The sequence below is a fragment of the Saimiri boliviensis genome, chromosome 2 (assembly GCF_048565385.1).
Source record: "Saimiri boliviensis isolate mSaiBol1 chromosome 2, mSaiBol1.pri, whole genome shotgun sequence".
Taxonomy (NCBI): domain Eukaryota; kingdom Metazoa; phylum Chordata; class Mammalia; order Primates; family Cebidae; genus Saimiri; species Saimiri boliviensis.
The window spans coordinates 26,145,984-26,169,363 of record NC_133450.1 but is presented as its reverse complement, the minus strand read 5'-3'; the positions used below and the strand labels follow the sequence as shown (position 1 = coordinate 26,169,363).

Here is a 23,380-nt window from a genome sequence, read left to right as displayed (position 1 = left end):
ACTATGATATACTTGGTAGAAAAAGTTATATGCACCCTGAACTCACAAAACTGACTACAATTTGTCATCTCTCCCTTTTTGAGATAGAGTCTTGCTCTGTCACTTAGGCTGGAGTGCTGTGGTGCCATTCCAGCTCACTGCAATCTTTGCCTCCCAGGTTCAAATGATTCTCCTACCTCAGCCTCTCAAGTAGCTGAGATTACAGGTGCCTGCCACCACGCCTGGCTAATTTTTAAATTTTTAGTAGATGGCATTTCACCAGGTTGGTCAGGCTGGTCTCAAACTCCCAACCTCAAGTGATCCACCACCTTGGCCTCCCAAAGTACTGGGATTACAGGTAGGAGCCAACAAGCCTGGCCATTTTTTTTTTTTTTTTTTTTTTTTGGAGACAGAGGCTTGCTCTGTCTCCCATCCTGGAGTACAGTGGTGCCATTTCAGCTCACTGCAACCTCAGCCTCCTGGGTTCAAGAGATTCTCTGCCTCAGCCTCCTGAGTAGCTGGGACTATAGTCTCGTACTACCACGCTCAGCTAGTTTTTGTAGACACTGGGTTTTGCCATGTTGGCCAGGCTAGTCTTGAAGTCCTGGTCTCCAACTTCTGGCATCAAGAGATCCACTCACCTCTGCCTTCCAAGTGCTAGGATTATAGGTGTGAGCCAGCACAACTGGTGTCTTAAACTTAATTAAAAAAAAAAAAAAAAAAAAAAATCAGTGTTTGGAGAAAAAACAAACCCACCGACTATTCCTGACATAATCTAGCATAAGAAAAAATATTCTTCATTTCAAAATGTGAAAAATATAAAAAGCAAATAAGAGCTGAACTTCAGGCTGAGTGTGGTAGCTCACGCCTGTAATCCCAGCACTTTGGGAGGACAAGGTGGGTGGATCATGAGGTCAGGAGATCGAGATCATCCTGGCTAACACCATAAAACCCCATCTTCACTAAGAATACAAAAAAAAAAAAAATTGCTGGGCACGGTGGCATGCACCTGTAGTACCAGCTACTCAGGAAGCTGAGGCGGGAGAATCGCTTGAATCCGGGAGGTGGAGGTGGTGGTGAGCCAAGATCGTGCCACTGCACTCTAGCCTGGACAACATAATGAGACTCTGTCTAAAAAAAAAAAAAAAAAAGATAGTGCATTGAAGTTCAGCTTTTTTTTTTTTTTTTTTTTTTTTTTTTTTTTTTCCTGTGAGACAGAGTCTTGCTATGTTTCCTAGGCAGGAGTGCAATGGTGAGATCTCAGCTTACCACAACCTCTACCTCGCAGGTTCAGGCGATTCTCCTGCCTCAGCCTCCCGAGTAGCTGCAACTACAGGCATGTGCCACCTGCCCCACTAATTTTTATATTTTTATTAGAGACAGGGTTTCACTATATTGGCCAGGCTGGTCTCAAACTCCTGACCTCATGATCTACCTGGCTCGGGTTCCCAAAGTGCTGAGATTACAGGTGTGAGCTACCGTGTCTGGCCAATGCACTATCACAACAGTGGTTCCTCTCAGAGGAGGTTTAAGGGAAAGCTCCAAATGGAAACAATTTAAATCTAAATTTAAGCTGGGAGAACTCATTGATTATTTATAACCCTGACCTCTAAGATAAGATTTACTAATTTAAGACAAAAGTCAAGGCTGAATATGGTGGCTCAAGTCTGTAATCATAGCACTTTGGGAGGCCAAGGCAGGCATAGCTTGAGTCCCAGGAGTTTGAGACCAGCCTTGGCAACACAGCAAGACCCCCATTTCTTAAAAAAAAAAAAAATTTGCCAGGCGTAGTCCCAGCTACTCTGCAGGCTGAGGTGGGGAGATCTGGAGGTTGCAGTGAGCGAAGATCATGCCACTGTACTCCAGCCTGAGTGACAAAGTGAGACCCTGCCTCAAAAAAAAAAAAAAATAGTAAGTCAAAAGTCCACACAACTAAGATCACAAAGGAATGGGCATTTATGAACTCTGACTTCAGAAGAATCTAGAATTTCTTCATCGACGTAGAAAAGTAATCATTAGATAGAAAAAAAAAAGTCCTCAGTAGCCCAAGGGGATGTAGACTACAAGATTTCCTCTGATCCCACATCAAGTATTTCAGACAAATCAGTGTCATGTGCATAAAAGATAACATTCTAATGAGTGCTGACTCTTGTGTAGGGTATTTGGGTATGTTAGAGACAGGGAGCCAGTATATGCATCACTATTTATTAAAAAATAGTCCACGTGGAACCTCTGGATCACAGGTAAGGTGGGTTCCTAGGAGAAAAACATGCATTTGTTATAGGGCTGAGTAACCGAATCCTCTAACACAATAATCCTGCCACTCCCCTGAGCCAATATCCTTGCACTTCCCATTTTAAAAAATAACGAAAGTGCAGCTTTGATACAATTCACATTAAACAAAATTCACTTTTTCTTTTCTTTTTTGAGATGGAGTCTAGCTCTGTTGTCTAGGCTGGAATTCAGTGGCATGATGTCAGTTTAGTGCAACCTCCACCTCTCGGGTTCAAGCAATTAATTCTCCTGCTTCAGCCTCCTGAGTAGGTGCGATTACAGGTGCCTGCCACCAAGCCTGGCTAATTTTTGTATTCTTAGTAGAAATGGGGTTTCACTGTGTTGGCCAGGGGATTACAAGTGTTAGCCACTGCGCCTGGCCCAAAATTCACTTTTAAGGTATATAATTCACTGCTTCCAAGTATGTTCACAAAGTTGTGCAACTTTCATCATTATCTAGCTTTAGAGTATTTTTATCAACCTAAAAGGCAACCCTATGCTCATTATATCAATCCTCACTCCTCCCTCCTCTCAGGCTGGCTGCCATCAATCTCTTTTTTGACCCTATGAATTTTGCTTGTTCTGGACATTTTTCTTTTCTTTTCTTTTTTTTTTTTTTTTTTTTGAGACAGTCCCGCTCTGTCGCCAGGTGCCAGGCACCAGGCTGGTATGCAGTGGTGCCATCTTGGATCACTGCAACCTCTGCCTCCCGGGATCAAGCAATTCTCCTGCCTCAGCCTCCTGAGTAGCTGGGATTACAGGCGCGCACCACCATGCCCAGCTAATGTTCCGGACATTTCTTAGAAATAGAATAGTAAGTGATGTGGTCTTTGTGTTTGACTTCTTTCACTTAGCCTCGTGTTTTCAATGTTTATCCATGCTGTAGGGTCAAAACTTGTTTCTTCAGCATCCAGCTGACCTAGTACCATTTGACAAAGAGAATATTCTTTTCTCATTGACTGGTCAGGGCTCCCTTGTTGAAAACAAGTTGGCCATAGAGGCCTGTACTTTATTTCTGAACTCTTAATTCTACTTCATTGTTCTATATATCTCGCCTTATGCAAGTACTCCATTGTTGTAAGTACTGTACCTTTGTAGTAATTAGCTTTGCTTTAAAATTAAGAAGTGTAAGTCTTCCAACTTTGCTTTTACTTTTCAACACTATTTTAGCTGTTTGGGGCCCCTGCCAATTCCATATAAATTTGAGGATTAGCCTTTCAATTTCTGCAAAAAAGGGCCAGTGGCTTAGGGTCTCCCAATCCATTTTTTTCTGAGAAATGCAGAACACTGGATCTGTAGGTTGCTATACTGCCATCGTAACAATATTAAATCTTCTAATCCATGAACACAGGATGTCATTCCATTTACCGAAGTCTTCCTTTAATTTCTTTCAGCAAAGTTTTATAGTTTTCAGTATACACATCTAAATATAACAGTACACATGTACATTAGCCAGTGGACAAGGGAAAGGCTTTTTTTTGGGGGGAGGGTGGCTTTCTTAAGTTTATTACTAGGCATTTTATTCTTTTGAGTGTTACTGTAAAAGAAATTTTCTTAATTTTCTTTTCATTTGTTCATTGCTGGTGTATAAAATCACCAATTTTCCATGTGCTGATCTCTTACCCTGCAACTCTGCTAAGTTCATTTATTAGCTCTAGCCATGTGTGTGTATGTGGGTTGTGTGTGTGTATATGTATATATTTCACAGCACTCTCTATATACAGAATCATGTCATAGGGCCCATTAATAAATGAAAATTACTTTGTATCTCATAATGGTTTAGTTTATGGTTAGTTCCATAAAACATCGTAAGACAAAATGGCTTTAACAAATGGTTAACTAAATGGGAGGCAATGCCCAACAATCCCTCAAGTGAATCTTATAAAAAGAATTAGAACTCTCAATTGGCAAACATTTGTTGGCAACAAAAATTTCCTTAGATATCCTAAGGAGATATCCTGGTTACATCTAAATTCTTTCATGAATGTGTACAGTTCTCATGAATCAAAGTTGTTGTCAGAAAGCATAGGTTATTGCCATAGACACTGCTTATACTTATGTAGACTTTTTTTTAAAGGCATGTTGAAACTCTTGAGTTAACAGGTGAACATGAGAAAAAAAAAAAAAAAACCTCAGTCTGGGCGTGGTGGCTCATGCCTGTAATCCTAGCACTTTGGGAGGCCGAGGTGGGTGGATCACCTGACATTAGGAGTTCAAGACCAGCCTGGCCATCATGGTGAAACCCCATCTTAAATAAAAAGAACCTCTTAAAACAGCAATAGAGCAGAAGGGAAAGAAAAGCTGAAATCTCTAGGTTAAAAAAAATCATTGCAGAAATTCACCAGTAAAATTTCTGAGAAATGAGAAAAATCTATTGAAAAAAATCTGACAGGCATAATCAAAATAAAGAAGAAAAGGTACAGTATCAAAAAGCCGAATCTAATTGGATAATGTCAGAATGTGATTAACAATACACTCACAACACTGTGCCTATAGTTAACAATACTATATTTTTTTGTATTATACACAGAAAAAATTGTTAAGACATATCTCATGTTAAGTGTTCTTATTACAATTTTGTTTTTTAAAAGGGAATATGGCCCGGTGTGGTGGCTCAAGCCTGTAATCCTAGCACTTTGGGAAGCCGACGTGGGTAGATCACCTGAGGTCAGGAGTTCAAGATCAGCCTGGCCATCATGGTGAAACCCCATCTTTAAAAAAAATAAATAGCCGGGCGTGGTGGCTCAAGCCTGTAATCCCAGCACTTTGGGAGGCCGAGGCTGGTGGATCACGAGGTCGAGAGATCGAGACCAACCATGGTCAACATGGTGAAACCCCGTCTCTACTAAAAATACAAAAAAAATTAGCTGGGCATGGTGGTGCGTGCCTATAATCCCAGCTACTCAGGAGGCTGAGGCAGGAGAATTGCCTGAACCCAGGAGGCGGAGGTTGCGGTGAGCCGAGATCGCGCCATTGCACTCCAGCCTGGGTAACAAGAGCGAAACTCCGTCTCAAAAAAAAAAAAAAACAAAAAACAAATAAATAAATAAATAAATAAAACAAAAGGGAATACATTCACACTCCTAGAAATTTTGCTGTGTGGAAACAGAGAAGTCAAAAGTCTTCAGCTATTCAGAATATAAAATGTCAATCAAATTGTTATAATAAACCTTTATAAAGAAGCAGTCATAACGTTCTTTAAGATTAGTAGCTCTCTAACTCATCAATGGATATTTCTAGCAACTAATTTTATGCAAATGTTATGTTCTAAAGCTTTATAAACTCCCAGAAAGCAATACTGATTTAAGTCTGAAATCTTAGATTTGAAGCAATAACACATTAAGAGAACACACAGAGATGAGAATATACTGAGATCATAAATAATTATGTTTAGTAATAATGATCCTCAACTAGATGCCTGTAGTGTGGTGGGTGCTGGGATATAGAAAGAGTAAAACAGACTTGTTCCTATCCTCAATATTTATCTAATGGAGAAGACCGCTATTAAATATTTCCAGGTGTGAAGAGTTTAGTAAGTGAGAATCTCAGGATTCCAAGGAAACCCAGAGCAAGAATGTATGGGGGTGCCCCTGAGCAATTTTCCTTTAAGTGGAGATGTGAAGAATGAGTGGCAGTCAGCCAGGCAGAGGAGAAAGAAGGCTTAAGAGAGAAAATTTCAGACAGAACAACATACGAGAAAGCTTAGAGTAGACATAGCTAGAGTAGAAAGAGAATTGTAGAGTCCAAAGTGAGGGGAGACAACGGAGCAAGAAAACTGGAAAACTCTCCAGCGCTCTGATGATGCTGCGTGTGGTGGGGGACAGTTTATTTGTAAATATCAATGCTTTCCGTAGCAGTGTCACTTCCTCTGTCTGACTAGTAAATATCTTAGGTGCTCAAAGAACATCAGGACCAATATATTATGAATGTCATATAATATTCAGGCCCTTTTAATGAAAAGGCCTCTGTCTTACTAGTAAATATCTTAGGTCCTCAAAGAACATTAGGATCAACATATTATGAGTGTCATCTAATATTCAGACCCTTTTAATGAAAGGCATATTTCTATCAAGGTGAAAGTGCCTACTTACAGTATCAAGTATTTCTTTGGTATGAGCTGCTGATAGGCAGAACCTGGCTCTGGACTCAATAATTGGGGTAGCAGGAAATCCCACCACAACAACACCGATGTTCCGCTTCAGCATCTCCCGCCCAAAGGCGCTGTAAAGGGGAAAACAAGGAACAGAAACCAGGAAGGGTAAGAAAGCACTCATTACAGAAGACTTGCTGATCTCAATGATTTAAACTCTTTGGTGATGCAGGCATTGGAGGACTTCTGGAGGAGTTTCCTTTAACTTCTTATTTTTTAGAGACGAGGTTTCATCATGTTGGTCAGGCTGGTCTCAAACTCCTGACCTCGTGATCCACCCACCTCGGCCTCCCAAAGTGCTGGGATTACAGGCGTGAGCCACCGCACCCAGCCTTCTCTAACTTCTTTTAAAGTTAAAATTGACAGCTCACAAATACTTTTGAAGTCAATCCTAAGGCAGTCTTCTATATGGTGTCCTTCACAAAACTGAAATAATAGAGATCAAGTTCAATAGGGTTTACCTAAGAAGACTTAGAAATATAGCCTTAAAAAGTATCCCTGAGGCCAGGCATGGCAGATCACACCTGTAATCTTAGCACTTTGGGAGGCTGAGGCGGGCGGATCATTTTAGCTCACCAGTTAGAGACCAGCCTGGGCAACAAGGCAAAATTCAGTCTCTATCAAAAACACAAAAAATTAGCTGGGTGTGGTGGCATGCACCTGTAGTCTCAGCTACTCTGGAGGCACTTTGGGAGGCCGAGGCGGGCAGATCACTTGAGGCCAGGAGTTGGAGACCAGCCCGACCAACATGGTGAAACCCCATCTCCACTAAAAATACAAAAATTAGCCAGGTGTGCCGGTGGGTGCCTGTAATCCCAGCTACTAGGGAGGCTGAAGCACAAGGATTGCTTGAACTCAGGAGGCAGAGGCTGCAGTGAGCCGAGATCGTGCCATTGCACTCCAGTCTGGGGAATACAGCGAGACTCAAGTTAAAAAAAAAAAAAAAAACCAGGCCAGGTGTGGTGGCTCATGCCTGTAATCCAAGCACTTTGGAGGCCTTTCTTACTGAGCCTATATTAAGCATATCACTCCTTTATTCTACGTCTGCAGTGCTATTTTGCATATAATAAAATTTGTTCAGTATAATTAGTGTTCATTTGCTTTTCAAATGTCTTCTGGTTTCATTATACATCTGGACTTCTCAAATACATTGAAAGCTAGGGCACGCTTTCCATTACATATGCCTTGTACAAACCAAAGAAGCTGGTATAATCTGCACACCTGGTAAATATCCAGTAACACACTCTGCTATAACCTCTCTAAACCTCATGGCCCACTGCTCCTGCTGGGGCACTGTGCTCCAATTCCAGGGACCTCTTGTTTTTTTTTTTTTTTTTTTTGAGACAGAGTCTCACTCTGTTGCCAGGCTGCAGTGCAGTGGCACAATCTCGGCTTCCTGCATCCTCCACCTCCCGGGTTCAAGCAATTCTCATGCCTCAGCCTCCCAAGTAGCTGGGACTACAGGCGCACGCCACCATGCTCAGCTGATTTTTGTATTTTTAGTAGAGACGGGGTTTCACCATGTTGGCCAGGATGGTCTTGATCTCTTGACCTCGTGATCCGCCCGCCTTGGCCTCCCAAAGTGCTGGGATTACAGGCTTGAGCCACCGCGCCCAGCCTCCAATTCCAGGGAACTCTTTGCTACTCTTTTGTTAGCTAAGCAAACTCGCTCCTGCAATGTGACCTTTGCACAGATGCTTCTTTCTCCAAACGCTAACTCTCTTATTCTTCAAATCTTTGCTCAGATGTCATTTTCCTTCCCAAGGAGGCTTACCCTGACCACTCTATTCAATAGTTCATCTGCCCACCCACAGGGCATTCTCAACTCCCCATATAGGTCTTGCTCTATTTCTTTATATTTATTTATTTATTTAAATTTTTTGAGACAGAGCTTCATTCTTGTTGCCCGGGTTGGAGTTCAATGGCACGATCTCGGCTCACTGCAACCTCAGCCTTCTGGGTTCAAGTGATTCTCCTGCCTCAGCCTCCGAAGTAGCTGGGATTACAGGCATGTGCCATCATGCCTGGCTAATTTGTATTTTCAGCAGAGATGGGGTTTCTCCATGTTGGTCAGGCTGGTCTCAAACTCCCAACCTCAGGTGGTCCACCCACCTCAGCCTCCCAAAGTGTTGGGATTATAGGCGTGAGCCACCACGCCAGCTGTTCCTGCCCTATTTTTTTCGTGAATGCTTGACAGCTTCTAACATAGTACATAGTTCATTTGCTTATTATGTTTGTCTGACTCTTGCCCTACTAAGCTCCACAGGACAGAGATGTTTGTATTTTATTCACTGATCTAGTCCAGGCCCTTAGAGAGTAAATGAAACTCAAATGTTTGTTTAATAAAAGAATAACAAATTAATATACTTTACAATTTGAAATCTGCTATTTGATCTATGGCCTTTATACCAAATGAAGGTTAACACAGTAAGGACAACACCATTTCCCTACAAAATACATAAGCCCTAGTTTCACATCACAGATACCTTAAGTATAAAGACATTCTAGTCTGTGATCTGCAACAAAACGTACCCAATTTTGGCAGGCATGTAGAGCATCAAAGGCACTACTGGAGAGTCTTCATTTCCATAGATGATGAAGCCCATCTCTTTCAGGCGTCTCCTGAAATACCTGGTGTTTTCAGCTAACTGTTGTACACACTCTTTACCTGGAAAGCCATGGGGAGAGATAACAAAATAATACTAAGAAAAAAGGAATAGGCCGGGCGCGGTGGCTCAAGCCTGTAATCCCAGCACTTTGGGAGGCCGAGGCTGGTGGATCACGAGGTCGAGAGATCGAGACCATCCTGGTCAACATGGTGAAACCCCGTCTCTACTAAAATACAAAAAATTAGCTGGGCATGGTGGCGCGTGCCTGTAATCCCAGCTACTCAGGAGGCTGAGGCAGGAGAATTGCTTGAACCCAGGAGGCGGAGGTTGCGGTGAGCCGAGATCGCGCCATTGCACTCCAGCCTGGGTAACAAGAGTGAAACTCCGTCTCAAAAAAAAAAAAAAAAGAAAAGAAAAAAGGAATAAAAAAAAGACAGCAGTCTCCTCTATCTCCATTCTAATCAGTTCTGTTTCATTTTTTGCATTTCACCATAAAATATTTTGCACAGTAAACTGTATGGAATATAAATGTAAATAAATGTCTCATTTTGTATTCTGTCCTTCTACCTGTTAATAGCAGAAGTTATAATAATGTAAAAAACATTTAACAGCACATTAGCAACCTCAAAGAATTTCAGCCATACCCCCTCACTGAGCACTCCACACATCCCTTAATAGTAGGCAGAATATTTATGGTTACCTTCATATTATAGGTCAGCAGAGTCTCACCAAGGTGGTGACATGCCAACAGTTGCACGATAGTGTTTGACATACTACTAGCAGGTAGCAAGTGCCACAGCTGCAACTAGAATTTACGTCTCCTAACTTTAAGATTCACTCCAACTAACTGTGCTGCAAAGAAATTTTACACATAAGACCAGAGATGAAGCCATTTAGACCCTCAAATTTTCATCTATGAGTTTCATTTTATGTTGTTTCCTTAAAATTCTTTATTTTTTTCTTTTTCTTTTCAGATGGTGTCTCACTCTGTCGCACAGGCTGGAGTGCAATGGCACAATCTTGGCCCACTGCAACCTCTGCTTCCTGGGTTCAAGCGATTCTCCTGTCTCAGCCTCCTGAATAGCTGGGGTTACAGGCGCATACCACCATGGCCGGTAATTTATTATTTTCAGTGGAGATGGGGTTTTGCCATGTTGGCCAAGCTGGTCTTGAACTCCTGACCTCAAGTGATCTGCCCACCTCAGCTTCCTAAAGTGCTAGGATTACATATGTGAGCCACTGTGCCTGGCCTGTTTCCTTAAAACTCTTACCAGGCAGCAGTAGCATATATGTAACAGTATAAAGTCGTATCTTTAATCCTACTGTACTCATCTTCCTTAAAACACGAATAGTTAAAACACACATTTCTGTAACTGCTAACTGACTAAATATTTGGGCAGGTTTTGACATTATGGTAGGTCAATCTTTGAAAAGATATCCAAACAACTGTTCTGTTATACAGAACAACGAAATAAATTCAAAAGATCAGCTTGTAAAGGGCTAAGAATGATTTTTTAATCTTCTCACAATCATAAACACGCATGAATAAAAAAGGCTGCAGTAATTTTCACATAGATTATAATATCAGCAAGTTCATATTTTTAAAAGTCCAAACATGATACATATGACATAAGTGCTTATGACACATTAGCCAATCAGACATACAGATGGCTAACAAATGTCCTAAGAATTAGAATACTCATATATCCATCATTCATAGGAAGCTACTCTAGATAAGTTGGCCACAAATAAGTCAAAATTAATACTCTTTATGTAGATAATTTGAAGTTGATCAGAGAAAAACAAGCTTAGATTAGACACTGAAGAGCATCATTTAAGCTATGTTACCATTTAAGTTACAAAGAAGAAAGCAGACATTAAAGTGTGTTATATTTAAGTATGCTGGGAACTGATGAGCCAAGTATCCTAATTTCCCCCTAGAAATATCAATGTATGTTTAATCTACATCTAGAAGATGAGACTTCTTTCGGCCATGGAGTACCAGAGGCTGGATTTACCTTCCTTCTGTAAACAACAGGAAACTGGACAAAGTACGTAAACAATGACTTTTAGACACGGAACCACAGGCGGTGCCAGACTATGCTGCCTGAACACAGGCCCCAGGCTGCTGCACAGGGAAGGAGGGCCCAGTCTTGCCAGCTGAGGATATCTGAGATTGGATTGGAGAACTGCTAGTTGAGATCAGAGCTGGGGGGCTGCAGGGGCTAGAATTTGTTGGGCAGTGTACAGGAGAGAAGAGGATGAGATGAGAGAGATTTAGGGATCTGCAGAGGGGTCCCTTTGAAATTTGGGAAGAGTACTGATTTGTATACGCATGAAAAGAAACTAGCAGAGGCTGGAGAAAGATCTATCAGAAAGAAATAGGCCAAACTTTTCCTGCACTCAATGGAGCTGGGAATAGTTTGTATTTTTATCCACCAGAATGGTAAGATCTGGAGTCATGTAATAGAGTCCTCAAAAGGGGACTCCACTACTATCACCTTAGTAGTGGAGAAAAATTAACCCTAGACTAAATATTGGTCTAAACCCACCCTAACCTTAAAATGAAGTCTCAAAAGGATCTGACTGATTCCAAGAATAAAGTCCCGCATTACCTAAAGGAAAACAACAAGATATAGAACCTAGGAATGTAACATTCGCAATGTCCAATATATAATTTACAAATTCCAGGCCTTCAAAGAACAGGAAAATACAACGTACAACCGGGGGAGAAGTCAATCAATAATAACAGACCAGAAATAACAGAGTATTCGCAGATAAGGATGTTAAAGGCCACTATACATATGATCTTTATGTTCAAAAAGGTAGAAGAAACATGAGGGAAAGGAAACATACAAAAAGGAATAAACAGTTGCTAAGGCAACAATGCTGATGAATCTCAAAGCATAATGTTAAATGAAATAAGCCAGAGATAAGATTGCACACAGTATGGATTCATTTGTATGAAATTCTAAAGACATACTGTAATAACAGAAAACAGATTCATGGTTGCCAGGGAGTATGGGAAGGGGACTGATATAGCAAAGGGGCAGGAGGAAACTTTCGGGACAATGAAAATATTCTAACCTTGATCATGGCATGGTTCTAAGATTGGATACATGGGACCAGACGCAGTGACTCACACTTGTAATCCCAGCACTTCAGGAGGTCGAGACAGGTGGATCATCAGAGGTCAGGAGTTTGAGACCAGCCTGGCCAACATGGGAAAACCTCATCTCTACTAAAAATACAAATATTAGCCAGGTGTGTTGGTGGGCATCTGTAATCCCAGCCACTTGGGAAGCTGAGGCAGGAAAATTGCTTGAACCTGGGAGGTGAAGGTTATAGTGAACCAAGATCGTGCCACTGCACTCCAGTCTAGGCGACAGAGCAAGGCTCTGTCTAAAAAAAAAAAAAAAAAAGATTGGATACATGTCAAAACTCAAAAACTCATGGAATTACTACACAGTTAAATTTGGTAAATTTTATTATATTTGAAAGATATCTCATTAAAGTTGGTCTAAAAAGTTGAGTGATGCTTTTGCATATTAGTCTAGTGTACATTAATTTTTTCTGCATCCACTTTACCATTTTGAACTCATCAACTTTTTTTTTTTTCCTTTTTTAAGACAGGGTCTCACTATGTCACCCAGGCTGGAACCTCTGTCTCCCTGGCTTAAAGAATCCTTCTGCCTCATTCTCCTGAGTAGCTAAGACTATAGGTGTGATCATCATGCCCAGCTAATTTTTAATTTTTAATTTTTTTTTTTTTTTTTTTTTTGTAGGGATGAAGTTTCACCATTGTTACCCAGGCTGGTCTGGAAGTTCTGGGCTCAAGTGATCTACCTGCCTGACCTCCCAAAGTGCTGGGATTACAGGCGTGAGTCACCATGCTGCCTAGCCACCACCTTTTAAAAAAAAAATCACAAATCTTTTAGCTATTTAATCACAAATTGACTAGCCTGTTTTTTTTTTCTTTGGAGACAGAGTCTCGCTCTGTCGCCAGGCTGGAGTGCAGTGGCGCAATCTTGGCTCACTGCAACCTCCGCCTCCCGAGTTCAAGCAATTCTCTTGCCTCAGCCTCCCAAGTAGCTGGGACTACAGGTGCGCACCACCACACTCAGCTAATTTTTGTATTTGTATTTGTATTTTTTTTAAAGACGGGGTTTCACCATGTTGGTCAGGCTGGTCTTAAACTCCTGACCTCAGGTGATCCGCCTGCCTTGGCCTCCAAAGTGTTTGGATTACAAGCATGAGCCACACACCTGGCCTAATTTTTGTATTTTTAGCAGAGAAGGGGTTTCACCATGTTGGCCAGGATGGTCTCGATCTCTTGATCTTGTGATCTGCCCACCTCCACCTCCCAAAGTGCTGGGATTACAGGCGTGAGCCACTGCGCCGGGCCAACTAGCCTGATTTTTTAAAAGAAGTTTTTTCAAACTGAAAATGGAACTACAATACAGTCCAGCAATCTTACTACTGCTGTTTATCCAAACAAAAGGAAATCAGTATATCAAAGGTATATATACACAGCTATGTTTCCTGCAGCACTGTTCACAATAGGCCAGATATGTAATCAACTTAAGTATCAGCAGATGAATGGATAAAGAAAATATGGCAGATACACACTATGGAATACTATTCAGCCATAAAAAGAATGAAATGCTGTCATTTGCGCAACATGGATAGGACTGAAGGTCATGATGTTAAGTGAAATGAGCCAGGCATAGAAAGACATGTATCACCTGTTCTGACTCGTGGGAGCTAAAAAAGTAGATCTCATGGAGGTAGAGAGAAGAACAGTGTTTACCAGATGCTGGGAAGGGTGGGGAAAAGGGGACTGAAGAGAGGTTGGTTAATGCGCACAAACATATAGTTAGATAGGAGAAATAAGGTTTAGTGTTTGATAGGATGACTACAGTTAACAATAGTTTACTGTGTATTTCAAAATAGCTAGAAGAGCTGAAATGTTCTCCACACAAAGAAATGATAAATGTTTGAGATGATGCATATCCTAAATATTCTGATTTGATCAGAGTATTTGATACTATATGCATGTATCAAAATATCATAGGTAGCCCTTAAGTATTATTACATTATTTTCCCTTAAGTATTATTATGTATCAATTTTTAAAAAAGGAAAGCCAGGCACAGTGGTGTGATTCTGGCTACTCGTGGGGGCTGAGGTAGGAGGATCGCTTGAGTCAGGAGTTTGGGCTGTAGTGAGCTATGATTGCACCTGTAACAGCCACTGTACTCCAGCCTGGGTAACACAGTGAGACTCTGCCACTTAAGAAAAATTTTAAAAATTTAAAAAGGAAAAAAATACATGCATTTTCATTCTAAGGCGCTTGTGGGTGAAGATGGCCAAGGGGAGACCTATGTTAATTCTAGCAAAATAATTATAAGCTTGATTGACTCACAGTGCAGTGAAGTTTATACGCTGAACTGAACTATATTATTGATGCAGTTAATTAGAAATCAAGCGGCAACAGAAGGCCTAAGGTAAAGACCATCCGAGAGTGCAGTAACACCATGGAACACCTCAGGGTGGTTGCAGAGCAGGGAATACTGCTCTGGTCCCACAAATGCCTTCTCAGCATGAAGACTGCATGAGGGCCTCCTAAATAGGGCTTATGTAAAGATCTCTGAGAAGGGAGTTGACCTCTGCTCACAAGATCTGGGAGGGTCTTTGCAGATGGGAGCTGGCAGGGAGGAGAAAAGCCTTGCAGGGCAGATAAAAGGAACACCTCAGGCTCTGCCTAGGTTCTCAGAATATGGAGTGATTTTAATTGCTCTATAACCTCAATGCTCTGGAGATAAAAGCCCCTTGATGCACTGGGAGTGGTCAGACTGGGGGGCTCCTAATCCAATACAGTACACTTCTGATGCAGCTGCACCCTGATAACAATTGGTGGTAAACTCAGAGTAGTAGTTTAGCATGTGGTAGAAGGACCTCAAGTGCTGTTGGATGCTCAGAGCAGTAGTTTAGCATGTCTTAGAAGGATCTCAAGTGCTCTCCACCAGCTATCTTACTTACCTACTCCTTTATCCTCCCTTTCCACAATTAATGAGATTGTGCACATAATAAAAGTGTTTGGAGCCCAGAGCTTGGGGCCAAGGCGGTTGCCAGGCTTGCATTGGTCCCCTGGACCCATGCTGTAAATTCTCCTCTTGTGTCTCTGTCTTTATTTCCTTTTCTCAGTCCCTCGTCACCGCCAGGACTAAGGGCACCCATGTACGGGGTTGGGCCAGTTCCCAACAGAACTCAAGAAAAATTACCAAGGAAAATCAAGAAAAATTACCAAGGAAAAGAAGAAATGTTAAGACATTTAGAACATAACTTTCCCACTGATTGCTCTATCAATCTAAGCAAGTTTCCTTTAACAGGAAGAGATGGAAATCTCAGTCCCACTATCCATTGTCATCTGTTCTCTGAGAAGAGTCCCGGAAGAAAATATATGTCAAATAGCATTCACATAGGCAACCTGAAAATACTAGGAATCGGCACTTAAAACTCAAGTTATATGTCTTCTTACTGCTGAGTAATTACAAAGTTCGAATTAAAAAGAATTATCCCCTAAATATGTATTTAAGCATCCCAGTTATAGCCAAATGAGGGAAGAATTACTACAATTAGCTATTAACAGCTCAGTTTCATCTGATTCTAATACCTTTAGGTGGGTGGTAAAAGAACACTATTTATACTTTACTTATAAAGAAGCAGGCTCAGAGATGTTAAATTACTTTTCCCCGGGCCTTTCTTTCAGCAGGAGGCAGATCAAGCTGACTCCAGCCCAGTGCTTGTTTCTAGACTATACCAAACAAATCTACTTTTCAAATGTTAAAGCTTAACCTTTCCTTGGGCAAAAAGAACTATATCAATATCTGCCTTATTTTTTAGCCAGCATTTACGGGCTAATGCATGGGGTAGGCATGAGCTGGTGAAGGAGCCCAAGGAGACGCAAGGTGAGAATCAGACAAATGAAAAGTAGTTCTTCCAATAAACTCATCTCGAACAGCAAAACTGTAGTCATCACTGATAAGTAGAGGAATAAAGACTGAGTGGAAAGTCAAGGCCAAGGCTAGAGAAGGAAGTCGGCCCATTTTTGGTGGAAACAATTTTGGTAGAAACAATCACAAAAATGAAGTGGTCTGGCGCGGTGGCTTATGCCTATAATCCCAGCACTCTGGAAGGTCAAGGTGGGTAGATCACAAGGTCAGGAGTTTGAGACCAGCTTGGCCAACATGGCGAAACCCTACCCCTACTAAAAATACAAAAATTAGCCAGGCGTGGTGGCATGTGCCTATAGTGCCAGCTACTCAGGAGGCTGAAGCAGGAGAATCACTTGAACTGGGGGAGGTGGGGGTTGCAGTGAGCTGAGATCACACTACTGTACTCCAGCCTGGGCAAGAGAGTCCATCCCCCCAACCAAAAAAAAAAAAAAAAAAAAAAAAGTGTGTTGAGATTCACTAGAGGTGGCTGGCAGAAGTGGTCTGTTATCCTTTAAAGTAGCTAGGCAGAACCATCAAACTGCCAATATTCTACTATTTTTTACCTTAACACAGGCAGTATCTTATGGTTTAATCTATTAATTTCAAAGAGAGTAACAGGAAAATAAAAGCAGTAAAATAAATGTAGACAAATCAGTAAGCCCTGGCATTTACACGTTAGCAAAGAGTTATCCCTTGCTCTTAAACTGAAACTGAATCTTAACAGACAGTGTAGCTACTTAATTTGACTTGAATATCATATAAAATACCAGTTAACATTTATTCAAGAAGACCAGTTACTACTTAACACCCATCTCAGTCCTAATGGGATTTTTCACTGCAGAGTTTCAGCAAGTATCTGGTTGAATACAGACTTGAAACAAATAAGAAAGTTTAGTATTATTTAAAAAAAATACTCTTAAAAGATTCTTTCACTCAGAAAGAACACAGATGGAAATATAAGAGGTCAGAATTCTTTCCCTACTTTTCAAACATAAATCTTTACTTTTAAGGGTCATAAAAAGTATAAAAGCAATTTGGAGGAAAAAAATCTGTACTGACACTTGAACTTTACAAATAAACTTCACTGTGTGGCTCTCCTTTTGAACTTCTTCAATATGGTTTGTTAGAATAAAACTATTTTTAGGAACTCTACTGTAAAAAATCTACAGCTTGGCATGGAAGAGACAGACAAAAGTAAATGTGTAGTTAATTTCTCAGAAAAAGCAGTAGATAAACCTGTAATGGAATTGGTACAGCTTAAATCTGTACCAATGACTTACCAAATAGATCATTTTTAGTCCTCGACTTCTTTACAATAAATTTTATGCTCAGGAAGGAAGTAACAAATGTAAAAGATCAATAGGCTGTGATAGCATCCTTAGATTATTTAGTTTTTTTTTTTTTAAATTGAGACAGTGTCACTCTATTGCCCAGGCTGGAGCGCAGTGGTGTCATCTCAGCTCACAGAAATCTCTGCCTCCCAGGCTCAAGCGATTCTACTGCCTCAGCCTCCCAAATAGCTGGGATTACAGTCATGTGCCACCATGCCTGGCTAATCTCTTGTATTTTTGGTAGAGACAGAGTTTCTCTTTGTTGGCCAGGCTGTTCTAAAACTCCTGACCTCAAGTGACCCACCACACCCGGTCTAGATTTAGCTCTTTTAAGGAACTAAAAGGCCTTAAAAAGGATGGAGCTCAGAGGTTGAAGGAGCCACAATTATCTACCTACTGATTACTACTAGATGTTGATAACCCTCATTCACATTTACAAAACAAAATTAGATTTAGAGAACTATACTGATCACTGCCAAACAGATTTAAGCTGTACCAATTCCATTTCAGTTATTTTTAAAAGGAATATTGTATCAAGTCTTTTTTTTTTTTTTTTTTTTTTTTTTTTTTTTTTTTCTGAGACGGAGTTTCACTCTTGTTACCCAGGCTAGAGTGCAATGGCGCGATCTCGGCTCACCACAACCTCCGCCTCCTGGGTTCAGGCAATTCTCCTGCCTCAGCCTCCTGAGAAGCTGGGAATTCAGGCACGCGCCACCATGCCCAGCTAATTTTTTGTATTTTCAGTAGAGATGGGGTTTCACCATGTTGACCGGGATGGTCTTGATCTCTTGACCTCGTGATCCACTCGCCTCGGCCTCCCAAAGTGCTGGGATTACAGGCTTGAGCCACCGTGCCCGGCCTGTATCAAGTCTTAATCCAAATTTCTCAGGATTCTCAGCCATGCATGTCATCTTAAGGTTAGAAGGAACCACTATTATTACTGAAATAAACTCCATAAGCCTTCCTAGACAGGTATCACTTAGAACAGACAGTGTTCTATAACTTTTCTGAATGCTCAAGGCTGCTTTTTTAAAAACCAGGTAAAGATCCATGTAATAAAGTAAGGGATATAAAGGCAGCAGACATTTTTGTCTTAAACTAGTACTAACTACTAAGAATTATGCTTCAAAGAACAGAGTGTGTACTCACCTGCTTAAGTAGCAATATGATTTTCAGTTTAGCTGATGAGCTTTCATACAACTTATACCATAACCAACAAAAATGTGTTTGAGCCTACAGCTTCAAAAATAACATTCCTGGGCCGGGCGCGGTGGCTCAAGCCTGTAATCCCAGCACTTTGGGAGGCCGAGGCGGGTGGATCACAAGGTCAAGAGATCGAGACCATCTTGGTCAACATGGTGAAACCCCGTCTCTACTAAAAATACAAAAAAAATAGCTGGGCATGGTGGTGCGTGCCTGTAATCCCAGCTACTCAGGAGGCTGAGGCAGGAGAATTGCCTGAACCCAGGAGGCGGAGGTTGCGGTGAGCCGAGATCGCGCCATTGCACTCCAGCCTGGGTAACAAGAGCGAAACTCCGTCTCAAAAAAAAAAAAACAAAAAAACAAAAAAACAAAAAAACAAAAAAAAAAAAAACAAAAATAACATTCCTGGTGTTAAATCTTTCAAAATAAAGGACAGAAATATTAAGGATGTTCAGCCAGAGTTGATCTCCTAACTCACATTATACTCCATTACACATCTCCTAATCTTAGATTTCCTGAATATGCTGATACATAATCTGTCTTCTTGGGGAAAATGAAATAAAATTATTGCTATTTCTCAAACTTACACTTTCCAATTAATTACAGTGCAGTGAAAGAATTGGAAATTGAAGAACTTCCTTACCCCTCTTTTCTTCTTAAAGGTTATACTACCAAAGCAGGTAAAGGTTTTCTATATAAGCGTTCTACCAAAGCAAGTACAGGTTTTCTATATAAGGGTTTTCTCAGTTTAGGGTCCCACAAATAGATCCAAAAATGGTTTCAGTTATTTTTCAGCATTAACTAGGTATTAATGGGCATAATGCAGGATAAAATATGGAAAAATACTACCCATCATCTAGTTCTAATATATATTATAATAGCAAATTTTGGTTATTCCACATTTCTTGTATTTAATAACTTATTACAAGAATTGAACTGTTAATCTTTTACTTGAATCATCTGTTCCAACTGTCTTATGTCTTATTTTTGTTATTTGTGTGTGTGGGTTTTTTTTTTTGTTTTTTGTTTTTTTGAGACAGAGTCTCACTCTTGTTGTCCAGGCTGGTGTGCAATAGTGCGATCTTGGCTCACTGCAACTTCCACTTCTCGGGTTCAAGAGATGCTCCTGCCTCAGCCTCCAGAGTAGCTGAGATTACAGGTACCTGCCACCATTTCTGGCTAATTTTTTGTATTTTTAGTAGAGACGGGGTTTTACCATGTTGCCCAGGCCAGTCATGAATTCCTGACCTGAAGTGATCCACCCGCCTCAACCTCCCAAAGAGCTGGGATTACAGGCTTGAGTCACTGTGCCTGGCCTTATTTTTGTTATTTGAAAGTATACTTTTTTCTTTCTTTTTTTTTTAGGGGAAAGCGCGAACGCAGTCCCCCACTACCACAAATTATGCAGTCGAGTTTCCCACATTTGGGGAAATGACAGGGGTCAGCATATCCGGAGTGCAATGGATAAGCCTCGCCCTGGGAAAACCACCTTCGTGATCATGGTATCTCCCCTGCCAGGTAAGTATAGTATACTTTTTCCTATTTTACTTTGTTTGGATTCCAGGCATCCCCAAACTATGGCCTGTGGGCCGCATGCGGCCCCGAGGCCATTTATCCAGCCCCCTGCCGCACTTCAGGAAGGGGCACCTCTTTCACTGGTGGTCAGTGAGAGGAGCACAGTATGTGGCAGCTCTCCAACGGTCTGAGGGACAGTGAACTGGCCCCTTGTGTAAAAAGTTTGGGGATGCCTGGATTATACCATATAGAGAGAAGGAACACATTTCACTCCTGCGCTGTTTCTGGTCGAAATTGTTTTTTATTTTTTACAAATATGCCTTTTCTAGGACAGTTTAAACCAGGACAAAAGTATGTTCTCCACTGACAGAAATAAACTTACATACCCTTGATGTTTACTTCTCCTGTGTTGTGGGTGTGTCTCTACTGAAATCTAAAACTGAGACTTATATATTAAAGACCTCTTATAGAAGTGCTTATAATATCAGCCAAAGCACAGCAAACTACATTTTCTTTTCTTTTTTTTTTTTTTTGAGACGGAGTTTCGCTCTTGTTACCCAGGCTGGAGTGCAATGGCACGATCTCGGCTCACCGCAACCTCCGCCTCCTGGGTTCAGGCAATTCTCCTGCCTCAGCCTCCTGAGTAGCTGGGATTATAGGCACGCGCCACCATGCCCAGCTAATTTTTTGTATTTTTAGTAGAGACGGGGTTTCACCATGTTGACCAGGTTGGTCTCGATCTCTCGACCTTGTGATCCACCCGCCTCGGCCTCCCAAAGTGCTGGGATTACAGGCTTGAGCCACCGTGCCCGGCCGCAAACTACATTTTCTTTTTTTTTTTTTTTTGAGATGGAGTTTCGCTCTTGTTACGCAGGTTGGAGTGCAATGGCGCGATCTCGGCTCACCGCAACCTCCGCCTCCTGGGCTCAGGCAATTCTCCTGCCTCAGCCTCCTAAGTAGCTGGGATTACAGGCACGCGCCACCACGCCCAGCTAGTTTTTTCTATTTTTAGTAGAGACGGGGGTTTCACCGTGTTGACCAGGATGGTCTTGATCTCTCGACCTCGTGATCCACCCGCCTCGGCCTCCCAAAGTGCTGGGATTACAGGCTTGAGCCACCGCGCCCGGCGCAAACTACATTTTCAAAGGCTATTACCATAGTAATTACGGAAGCTCTTAGTACTGACTTCCTTTAAGACAAAGTGAGTAAAGAAAATAGCAAGCACAGTGCTAGGCCCAACTAATGTTTGTTCTTTTCACTTTTTCCAGGAAAGCACTTCCCGTTTTTTTGGGAAAGAGTCTCACACTGTTGCCCATGCTGGGGTGCAGTGGTGTGATCTCAGCCCATTGCAACCTCCACCTCCCTGGTTCAAGCAATTCTCTTGCCACAGCCTCCTAAATAGCTGCAATTACAGATGTGTACCATCATGCCTGGCTAGTTTTTGTATTTTTAGTAACAAAAGGGTTTTACCATATTGACCAGGCTGGTTTCGCACTCCTAGGCTCGTGATCCACCTGCCTTGGCCTCCTAAAGTGCTGGGATCACAGGCATGAGCCACCTTGCCCGGCCCAGTAAAGCAATGTCTGTCTAAGCAGGGGAATATTACATTTTGCTTTGGTTCCTACATCTCTAAATATTACCAGGTCAACCACTAACCTGTTTCATCTCCTGATAAGACAGTACTTTATGGTCTATCATAAACAGATGAAAAAATATGTTGATTTATATTAATTTAAATTAACTTAGCATTCTCTCACATTTATGGTACTACAACTAACTCCAAATGTTAGAACAACTTAATCTGACCTCAGCTGGAGGTATCTTGGACTTACATGGAGGGGGAAACAGGAGTGACTGTTGCTATTACATCATTTCCAAGAACTGCAAATAGTGTACACAGCAGAAAATCTGATGAAATCAAGATAACGCTTTCAAAAAAGATAAGCAAACCTGGACTAAAAACACTTCAAATTCCCTTCATGCTCAACATTTAAACCCCAGAATCTTTTAAAATATGTATGTATGTATGTATGTATGTATGTATGTATGTATGTATGTATGTATTTTCAGATGGAGTCTTGCTCTGCTGCCCAGGCTGGAGTGCAGTGGCGTGATCTCAGCTCACTGCAACCTCCACCTCCTGGGTTCAAGGGATTACAGGCCTCCGCACCATGCCCGGTTAATTACTGTAGTTTTAGTAAAGTGATATACTTTAGCTCCTGCATTGCTAAGACTGACTAAAAGGGAATGTTAAGTAACAGGAATTTTGAAGAGGAACAAGTGAGTAACTTGTTTCATTACAAATAACTGGCAACGCACACTGGCCCATCCTTCTGAGACTCCTCTAGCTACTGTGAAATCTTCCCTAACACTCCCTCTATCACATGACACTGCTCCCTCACTCTTTGGCTCTACTGTATCATGTAGTGTCCCAGGGAAAGAGGTGGTGGCCACAGACCTTTTTCATCCTGCATCTTCCAAAGAGGACACCCTGCAAAATTTCAGTCAACCATATCCAGTGTTTCTCAGTAAGATTACTGTTGGCATTTTGGGCAGGACAGTTCTTGGTTGTTTAGGCTGTTAAATGCCTTGCACAACATTTAGCTCTGGGCTGTGCATGCCACAATAAACTAGTGTGTGACCAAAAATACCTCTAGACTATTCCATATGCTTCTCAGGAAGATGGTACTCTTCCTGGTTGACTAAGAACTACCATAGGCCCTAAAAGTTATTTCATCACAGGGACCATCACTTTCTTTTTAACCTTAAACCTGAATTAGAAACTCACTGCCACTCATTAGTAATCTTAGGTTTGATTTTTACCACGCACAGGGTAAATTGCCATATTTACTCTCAAAGAAGACATGGAGGGCAATCTGACATATTTAGAATGAAGCCACATATGGAAAAACCTTAAATCCTTTTAAAAAATATGAGCTAACAGTATATTAAAAAGGCATTACCTTTTGATTAAGTAGGACCTCTCCTCAGTAGGCCCTTCCATCTTTGCATTCTTTCTGGAATTTTACTTCTGTTCTGTTAATTTGCCCATTACACATTATTGTAGCTATTATAATAATCTTAATCCCTCATTTCTGTACTCACTTGAAGCTTCCTCTTCATTCTTTTATTACATTATTATTAACAGATATAATCTACATCCCCTAAAATTCACCTTAAAAATTTTTTTATTTAGTAGATTTTTGTTTGTTTTTGAGGAGGGTCTCGCTCTGTCTCCCAGGCTGACATGAAGTGATATATATATATATATATATATTAAAAGACAGAGCTTCGACCATGCTGGCTAATCTTTGTATTTTTTT

General features: G+C 41.2%; 1 protein-coding gene and 1 non-coding gene across 2 annotated transcripts in view; both read right to left on the bottom strand.

Moving 5' to 3' along the window:
- Positions 1-23,380, bottom strand: part of SPTLC2 (serine palmitoyltransferase long chain base subunit 2) — a 121,513-nt gene that overhangs the window by 7,765 nt on the left and 90,368 nt on the right. Inside the window, exons 10-11 of the mRNA XM_039469109.2 lie at positions 8,936-9,071; positions 6,345-6,474 (exon numbers count right to left, since the gene is read on the bottom strand). Of these exons, the coding sequence (XP_039325043.1) occupies positions 6,345-6,474; positions 8,936-9,071 (266 nt within the window). The remainder of the gene's footprint in view (positions 1-6,344; positions 6,475-8,935; positions 9,072-23,380) is intronic.
- On the bottom strand, positions 19,905-20,068 carry LOC120364184 (U1 spliceosomal RNA). The gene has a single exon (XR_005579526.1). It is a non-coding gene; the product is annotated as a U1 spliceosomal RNA (small nuclear RNA).